Genomic DNA, 9,829 nt, shown 5'->3' on the forward strand with positions numbered 1-9,829 from the left:
TGCGAATAGGGAGAAGGAAGTCAGGGGGAACCGAGATACCCGCCTTAAGGTACTTGAAGAGGAGGGTCTGGTGCTCCAGCTCATGCCACTGTGCTGTCGTGAATGGTGTCCACATCGTCACCGCAGACAGCGAAGGAACGCTCATGGTGTTTATATTTATTTATGTGAAAGAGGGAAAAATGGGAGTGAATCTGAAAGATGAAGAGAAAGAGGGAAAGAGAGAGAGGGAAATGTTATGCATTAGAAAAAGTGTGGGCGGTTACCTCGGAGAGAAGTAGAAGGAGGAGGAGTGGAGACATGATTGATGGTGATGGTGAAGAAGAATAAGAGAGGTACTGGAAGAAAGGGGTTGCAACACCTACACGACATCGTTTTTTACTTAAAAAAAATACATGTAATCCCACTTAGACAAAGATTACACATGACACCATACATGACATGTTTGTATGATTGGTTAATAGTCACTAAGCAATTAACAGATCTCGACTAGCGATAAGGATCTTGAACAAAACATTTAAAATATTAGAGACCTGATTCAAAAAAAGAATTTACTAAGGACCAAATGTCCAAAAAATATATATCAGCAACTAAAAACATATTTAAACCTTATAATTTTATTGGTAATGACTAATCTTTAGATTCTCCGTTGGCAATCATATCTCCTCCCCACTCAATTCTGACCATAAGAAGTTATTAATAAATTTCTTAGTTCTACATCACATATAAAAATCATAAAATTCAATTGAGTTACTAAACTCGTCTCTACTTATTTACCGATTAAAGCATAAACCTGATGATGAAGGAATAGAAATTGACTAGAAGGATTTTCCTAGTTTTTGTGGGGTATCATCGTGCATATACAATGTGATCTATCCAAATGGATTGACGTGTGAGCATTTTCAATTTGAATGGACTTATGGAATTGGGATGGAGATTCGATTAGACACACACATCATGGACCCAAAGTCACCATATGCGTCTCATTATTAATGGTCCTTATAAACTTTTACTACATGATCAAAGGCAAAAGCAACGAAAACGCCATTTTCTTTTTCTGTTCACATCAGCAATCGTCCTAATTTCACTATAATATAGTGGAAGGTAAGCAGCTCCATATGATATAGACAACGACAAATCTTAAGCAAAGTAATGAAATTCAGTTTATGTTATCATATGCAAAAGGAAAGATGAAATTGTCTCAAAATTAAGTAATATTTTCCGTTTAGATATACCCCTAAAGTGACTTTGTGGTAGTTAAATATTTATCCAACACATTGTTGAATATCTTCAGAATTATCCAGTATATCCCATGACTCAGTCAAACACGTATCACTGGAACCATATTTTTTTATAGTACACACGTCCACCACATAGTTTGTTTATCCTTTTTTTCAAATAATAAGCAACTAAATAATTTTTTTTTCTCTTTCATTATCCATCAAATTATAAAACAAAGACTAACAAGTAATTGGTTGGAGTAGTTTGGGATCCAATCCCCTTAAGTAAGGTCTTAAATTTAAGTATTATGAATGAAAAAAATATAATTAAAACAAAATATCTCTTTTAAGGTGATCAGTCAAATTTTTCAATAAAGATTAATCATCATTAAAACTAATGAATACTCTATATCAATATTATGATGATAAAAAAATTATAAAATAAAAGCAAATGAAACTATAGCTTTTGTAAGGCAGATTTGAAAAAACAAAAAGCAAGATAAAAAAATTAAATTAAAATAAAAAAAAATGTGAGTCTCATCTCATTTTGGCATTCATTTCTTTTATTTTCTTATCTCTTTCTCTACACACAAGCTAAACCTAAGAGCTTCATAGTTGTTTTTTTTCTTTTATTCCTGCATAAAATAAATAAATAAATAAATATATATATATATATATGGGAAATCTTTCTGCAGGGTATATATATATATAGTTGTATCCATAGGAAATCTTTCTGCATAGGGGGGTTCTTCCCCTATGTCTTGCTTTATTTATTTTGAAATTGTTATTTTTGCAGAAATCCCAGATAGGAGTCTGGCATTTATCATATATATATATATATATATATATATATATATATGAAACTTCGAAGTGCGTATATGAGTGACATATAAGCCTCTATTGGACATAACATCGGGCTAATAATCCAAAGTCCAAACACAGGCGTTTCGAAATATGAAGTTTCCTTTAATGTGATAAATAGAAAATAAAAAAAATTAATAAAACTTGCAGAAAAAGAAGCCCAATAAATCTTCAACGCGGAGTTTTTTTTTTAAGAAAAAAAACCTTATAAATATACATCATATTCCTTAACTCACATCTTTTATGTCTTTATATTTTTGTCATTATTACACTTAACATTTTCTCTTTTTATCTCTGTCTTTCCTCTAGACTCCATCCCAATTCATCTCAAAATGAGATGAACAATTACAATTTCTCTCTCTATGGATGTGTACTCTGTTTTCCTTAAATTCTCTTCTCTCTCCTTTGGAAGAAATCAAAGTGACTCTCCTTAGTTTCAGGCTTTCAGCACTACAAATTTATCTTCCCTTTGAACAGATCTAATTGTCTCCATATATAGTCTCATTCAGTGGGGAAGTTAAATGATTTTAGTTGGGATAACCAAATGTATAAATGGTATAATAGTCTTTTCATTTTAAATTTATTGAGAATAAAGTTATACACTTACTCAATTAATTATTCAATCACAACCCATTATATATAAAAAGTTTATTAATATTTTAAAATATTTTAAATAAAATATAAAATTATTTTATATTATAAGTAGATAGGCATTAAACTCAAATTTTGGTGATAATTTAATATGACCAATGGTATTTTTATTTGAAAGTTGGTTAGAAAAAGTAAATTGAACTTCAAAATTTTGTAAATAACCAAGGACAGGTTTTAGATATTGGAGCAATTCGATTAATTTGAAATATTTTTTTATTGGATTGATATCAACACAGCTAAAAAAATCTCTAACTATTATTTTTATTTCAAATTGGGTTAACTCGGTGGAAGTGAATTAATTAAATATCAAATAATAGCATTAGACACCTCTCAGTTACAACAAAAATGTCAATAAATAACATTTCAATACATTGATATGTAAAATCATGAGTCAACATATTTGAGTCACGAAATTATACTTAAGTGGAAAAAAATATATGTATAGTAATACGGAGTTAATTTGTTCTCTCCATATAGATTTATTTATATTATTATTGTATTGTAAATTTATATTGAATATTTAAATTTTGTAGGGTTTCATTTTTCATGTAATTTTTTATCTTTTATCTTGTTTATGTTACTTTTGGTTCAAACATTAGTTGTTTGTTAGATTCATAATATTTATGTAAATAAATATAATGAGATAAATTTTATGTCCTAAATCCACCAAAAATTAATTAAGAATCATGTCTCAAAATCAAATATTATCTTATTTTGAAATAATAACACTAACCCCAATTTTAAGAGATAAATAATAATAATAATATATTTTATTCAATTTTAATATTTTTATCCATCAACTTCAATTTAAATATTTATTATTTATTTCTCTTCAACAAAATACTCTTTATTTTTACTCTAATTCTCACTTTCTTCTATTTTTTTTCTCTTTCATTCTTTGCAACTAAACACAACATTAGGACAGAACTTAATGCATGTTTATATTTATGCTCGATTAAATGTAACACCAATCCATCTCCTCCACCCCTCGTATGTTTTTTCCTCAAAAAACATAAATGCTTTGTTGAGCAGGATAGAACGACCACGAGCTATTAAATCCAAGTTTAGAGATTGTTTGGTTGCAAAGAAGTTGGGGGAGGTAGTATGGATTTTTTTTTTTTTTGTGGAAAGAAGGAAAAAGGAATTAATTCTTATAAAGGTGGGTCATTATAACATTTTTCACTATTTTTACTCTATCTCTTCCATAATTTATCATCTATTTTTCTTCAACCAAACATATTTAATTTTTATTTTATCTATCACCTATTTTCATTCATCTTAATTTGATAACTCAATTGGTACAATTTCATTTTCTCTTTATTTTATTTTATTTTTTTTCACGTATTTATTTTCATTCTTTTCTCACGGTCAAATACAATGTTAGTATTTTAGTCTTGTTGATCTCTTTTTTTCTTCCTTAGTGTACCAAAAAAAGAACAAAAAGAAATATCCTAAATCCCAGTCTGGCAGTCTCATCTGTCAGAGATTCAGTTACGATTCCACCGCAGCACGACGCCACTACACTACTACCTCTGCCTTCACAGTAATATCAATGCTACGCAAAATATCCAACTAACAAACAAGCCAGGGCAAGAGAAGACAAAACACGCCATCATCACTTTAACCTTTTCTGCTTTTTCATATTCCTCTTGTTTGCATTGCATATTCGCATTGCTGGATCTCAAAAATGACGTTATCAGGTTATCTACAAACAAAAGCGAATTAAACAAACATCAAAACCAAAAAAACTCTACTTCGAAACGACGCTGTTTCGCCACATTTTTAGATCTACCGATTCACGCGGAGGCGGTTGCGGTTGCAATTGCGGCGGGAGTTGGCGAAACTTTCGGCAGCGGAGACGCCGGCAATCTGGCGGAGAAACTCTTGAGTTCGTCCACGTACCTCTCGTCGGCGGTGGCGTCGTCTTCGAAGTTGAGCGCGTAGCTGAGTGCGTCGTAGTGGAATTCGGCGGAGTGGCGGCGGCGGTGGCGGCCGCCGATGCGGTTGATGAAGTTGCAGCACTTTTCCTTGAGTTGCGGGAAGGGGAAATCGGTGGAGCGTGGCTTGTTGTGGAGCGACGCGCTTCGAACGATTCTCGGCCTCACGCGCTGGTGAGGGAAGCAACACGAGAAGCAGAGAGAGAATCTGAGTCTGTTCTTCAGAGAGTGAGGGGATCCAGGACTCAATTTTTCTTCCGCCATGAACGCGAACGAGCGAACGAACGAGAGAAGCTTTTACAATGCAACGAGGAGAGAGAGAGAGAGAGAGAGCGAGAGAATAGAAAATAGTACTAAATAGGTGAGAGTGAGAGACCGAGAGGGAAAACGGAGAGAGATGAAATGACGAGATAGGACACGGAGGTTGTAGTGGGTGGTCACGAAAAGAACGATTTAATGGAAACAGTAACGCGTTTTTCGGAAGGGTATTTGCGTCAATTTAGTTGTGAAATCATCGTATTCTTCTTGAGTGTAGTAATTAGTAGAGGCTTGCATTTGCATCCTATGTGGAAAAAGTTTTTCTTCTGGCCTTTATATTTATCCTCTGATTTTCCTTTTCGACTAATGCTTGATTCTTTATCCTGCTTAGAAACTTTTCTAAATGGAAAAAAGTAGGTATCTCTTGCTGTTATTGTGTTATTAAATTAAAGTATATAAGTTAATGAATGAAAAATCTGAATTTTCTATTAACAGAAATTCAATTTAATAGAAGAGATCACACTTTTAAAAAGGAAAACTCTTATAGATAGACACAAATTTAATACATCATTCTTTCACACTAACAATTTTTACAACTAATAAAATAAAATAAATAATAAATCAGAATATCAAGGAAAAATAAATTTGATATTATTTCAGTCTCTTTCCTCACCATCTTCTTGATTTTTTGTCAAATCAAAAGTGAAACTTATTAAATAAAAATAAAATAAAACCTACAAAATTGTGTTCTTTATAATAAAATTTTACCAATATAAAAATATGCCAAAAATATTTTATATAGTATACTAGTAATATTTATTTTTTTATGATAAGAAAAAGTCTAATCATGCACACAAACAATATTATAAAAAAATATACAATTCAAAATACAGAAACAAACAGATAATTTAAATAAATGAGTTATAATGACAATAAATTGAAATGAAAAATTCTCTAAAATTATTTTTTAATATATAATATTCATTTTATTTATTAATGTTAAAGGTAAGTTAAATTTTTCAAAGAAATTGATTTTTATGAAGTGCATGAAATGCGGGAGCTTTTGAAAAGTGGGGTGAGAACTTATTTTATTTATAATTATAATTAATTAATATTTTTTTAGAAAAATATTATAAACAAAAATTTAAATACTAAAATACTCTATGTTCGCATTGAGGAATTTTTTTTCTTAATTTTAACTTTTTTTTATAATTTTTTTAAAAAAATAATAAATTATTATAATTATTGTTTGATTTTAATTTTAAACTTTTGATGTGTCGTATCAAACTGAATATATCTTTTTTTAATACACTATTAATATTACAATAATATTTATAAATCTTGATTAAAATTGTATTCCAAAAATTAAAATTATAAATCCAACGTCAACAAAGTTTCATGATTGCTTAAAGCGAACATGTTTTTTTTTTCATTAGTAAAGTTATTATTTAAAATTAAACACTCTACTGTTTTACACCACCAAATTATATTATTTAAATTTAAATTATATTCTCTAAGTTCGAATTAAAATCTTATATTTTAATTTCAATGCAAATTAACAAAAAAAAGGGAAGAGAATTATAAAAAAATATCAAATTTAATTTTACTTGACATTCTAATTTTATTTCATTAGTTGTAAAATTTTCTTAAAAATGATATGCTAGACTTGTGTCAATCGAATAGTTTCTCCTTAAAAAAAATAAAAAATTGATACTCGAAGGTTATGCTGGCAAAAACAACTGATAATTAGTTAAACAATTAAGAGTTAAATTAAAAACGATTGTCAAATTTTAGTTGCAAGATGTTAACTAAAAAATTAAGATATGCATTGACTTATTTTATCATAGATTCTTGATAAAATTAGTTGTTGAATAAAATAATAAATGTAAAATAAAATGATATAAAATAATATATCTCTTTCTTTTTTTTTAGATGAGTTCAAATCATTGGTGTAATTTATAGCATCTATTTCTTATTCAAATAATTCTATATCAAAATCCACTATTACCTTAAAAGTTCCTTTTACATATTTAAAATCATTTAATATTTCATTCATATATATTAAAATCAATTTGTATATATATTAAAAATATACAAATATGTTAAAATGTATATGTTAAAATACGTACAAAAATATAAATATAAATATAAATTATTTGGTTATATTTATATTTTTAATTTTAACAAAATTAACACAAATAATTAATGTAATATGTAACTATAATTTAACAATTAGATAAAAAAAGTCATATTTTATATAACATCATTAACAGTGTAATAATTGGTATAAGTTACACTGATATAATTGATCGTTCATTTTTTATGTTGCAGACGAAAAAAAAATATTTCAGGAAAACATAGTTTTAGGTTTTCAATTAGTTTTGAATTATTGTTATTTTTTTACACAATCATTATAATTTTTTAAAGAGTAATATTATTAAGGGGATAAATAAGGAGTTTGCATTAAAGCATCAAGCCTAAAACTAAAATAATAACAACAACAATAACAATAATAATAATAACAATAATAATAATAATAATAATAATAATTTTATTTGAAACATAAATTTATGCTAAAAAAAATTCACTAACATATAATTATACAAAAAATAAATCATTTTAAATTTAATATTTTTATTAGTTTGAATTATCTTTGTACATACTGCGTGTTTGAAACAGCCTTATGACATTATGTTCATTCCAAAATTCACATAAATTATACAAACACGACTTATTTTTGTTTCGCATGAATGCGGAGAAAGAACGGCATGCACACGGTAATTCCTCTTTGTTTAATAAAAACTATTAGTCGCCATATTAAAAATTTTAGTAAGAGAAGACGTATTCTCTCTCTGGAAAAGAAAGCATAACTTAGGTTCCTTTCGTCCTTGGGTGTTGCCCAGTGGCTTGGCCACTGACGGAGTGGGTTTTTGCTCTCTACAGACGCTGGGGTTCCTTCTTTGATCTTAGGGAGTTTTAACTGTCTCGGTCTCTAAAGTTTTCCTTGTTTTTTCCAATTGCGTGCCCTATCACTTTTTCTCATCTTGGGCTATGAAATAGTTGTCAGTTTGAACTGCTCTTGATGGGGAAGAACAAGGATCGTCAATCGCACTCAGCTGCAAAGCAAATTATGGTGAAGGGTACTACCTCAGGTTCAGGTAAATCCCAAACATCTGCTACTTCTGGTTTGGCTGGTTGCTTGGATGTTGTCCAAACAAATCAGAATGCTTATACTGCTTCACAGGATAACCTTGTAGGCAAAGTGCTCGTAAAAAAGACAGGGACAAGTTCTGCAAAAACTAATGATGTCGCACACCAAGTGTTTGATAATTTGTCGAATGCAGTGCTGAATCTGAATCTTCCCCAGAGGTTTCTTGCACCTTAGGGGACAATGATTTAACCACTGATGATGATTCATCTCACTCATGTGGCTCTAAGTCATCACCGCAGTTAGACAACAATAAGGCTCCCACTCCTTGGGTTAATTTATTCAAAGATAACAGAAGTCCTTCCAAAGGTTTTGGAATGAAGTTCTCCCCTCCACCCTCTGATGATGAAGTGCTGTTGGAAGAAACAGATTTGCAATCCCTGGAAGAGGCTTAGGGACATAGCCTTATTGGCTATGTGGCTGGTCGATTCCCAAGAAAGAAAGCTCTGCTGGATTGTTGCCAGAAATGGGGAGTCAAGTTTTCATACTCAGCTCATGAAAGTGGTTGGCTGGTATTTAAATTTGAGTCTGAGGACGATCTGAACCAAGTCCTCTCTGCAGGCCCTTATTTCATATTTCAAAGACCCCTACTGCTGAAGGTTATGCCAGCATTCTTTGACTTTGGCAATGAGGAGCTCAGCAAGATCCCTGTCTGGGTTAAACTCAGAAATCTACCTCTGGAGCTTTGGAATCCTCAAGCCTTAGGGAAAATCTTGTCCAAGATTGGTTCGCCCATTCGATCTGACCATCTTACTGCTTCTAAGGGGTCTATTTCTTTTGCTAGAGCTTTAATTGAGGTTGATGCTTCTTTGGAGCTCATCGATGAAGTGCGATTTAGACTTCCTACAGGGAAGACTTTTGTGCAAAAGATTGAGTATGAAAATAGACTTTCTTTTTGCACTCACTGCAAGATGATTGGGCACCGCCTCACTAATTGTAAAGCTGTCACTGCAAATGAGCCTGTTCTCATCACAGCCTGCCCCACCTTGGATCAGCCACAAGTGGGTGATTCAGCAATGCCCCCACATACCAATACAGCAGGCCCCTCTGATAATCCAAAGAATGTCCAGACTAATCTGTCTGTCCCTCATCACAAAAAACATGTTCTGGTTGCAAATCATGTTCCTGTCCTTCAGAATTCTTCTGACCTCAAAGAAACAGGGAACACTGAGTTGGATGATCCTATAGAAGAGGGGTTTGTTTAGGTGAAAACAAAACACCAGAAAAAAGGTAAAAAAGTGTCACTCATAAAGACAACCCGTATTGAGAATATGCAAGTTGATGTCCAAAGAGGAAGAAATCATAAAGCTGTAACTACGGTCGAGGAGGCTTCCTCCCGTCCGAATCCATGATCATTGCCTCTTGGAACATCAGAGGTTTAATTTGCCTCTGAAGCATCATGCGATGCAGAACTTCCTTCGCTGCAAGGAAATTAACCTCATGGTTGTGTTGGAAACAAAGTTGAATGAGGCTTCAGTTGAGGAAATCATGAGAAGAAAGTTTAGTGACTGACACTTCACCCATAACTTCGCTTCTCATAATGCTGGCAGAATTCTTATCCTCTGGAAGCAGGATAAGATTCATCTTTCTGTTTTGGAGTCAAATGCCCAATTGATTCATTGTGCTATTGATTATAAAACCACTGCCAAGTGCCTTCAGGTTTCATTCATCTATGGTCTTCACTCCATTATGGCAAG

At 31.4% G+C, this 9,829-nt stretch overlaps 1 protein-coding gene across 1 annotated transcript; it reads left to right on the top strand.

Annotated features, from left to right (window-relative positions):
* Nucleotides 1-8,734: 8,734 nt before the first annotated feature.
* On the top strand, nt 8,735-9,337 carry LOC102665188 (uncharacterized). Its single transcript, XM_006595304.1, has one exon. The coding sequence runs from the start codon at nt 8,735-8,737 to the stop codon at nt 9,335-9,337; it is 603 nt and encodes a 200-aa protein (XP_006595367.1).
* The last annotated feature ends 492 nt before the right edge of the window (nt 9,338-9,829 follow it).

Source organism: Glycine max, chromosome 13, assembly GCF_000004515.6.
Source record: "Glycine max cultivar Williams 82 chromosome 13, Glycine_max_v4.0, whole genome shotgun sequence".
Taxonomy (NCBI): domain Eukaryota; kingdom Viridiplantae; phylum Streptophyta; class Magnoliopsida; order Fabales; family Fabaceae; genus Glycine; species Glycine max.

What these genes read in the sequence shown, in the direction of transcription:
- LOC102665188 (XM_006595304.1), top strand. Translation starts at nt 8,735, where the DNA reads ATGCCAGCATTCTTTGACTTTGGCAATGAGGAGCTCAGCAAGATCCCT.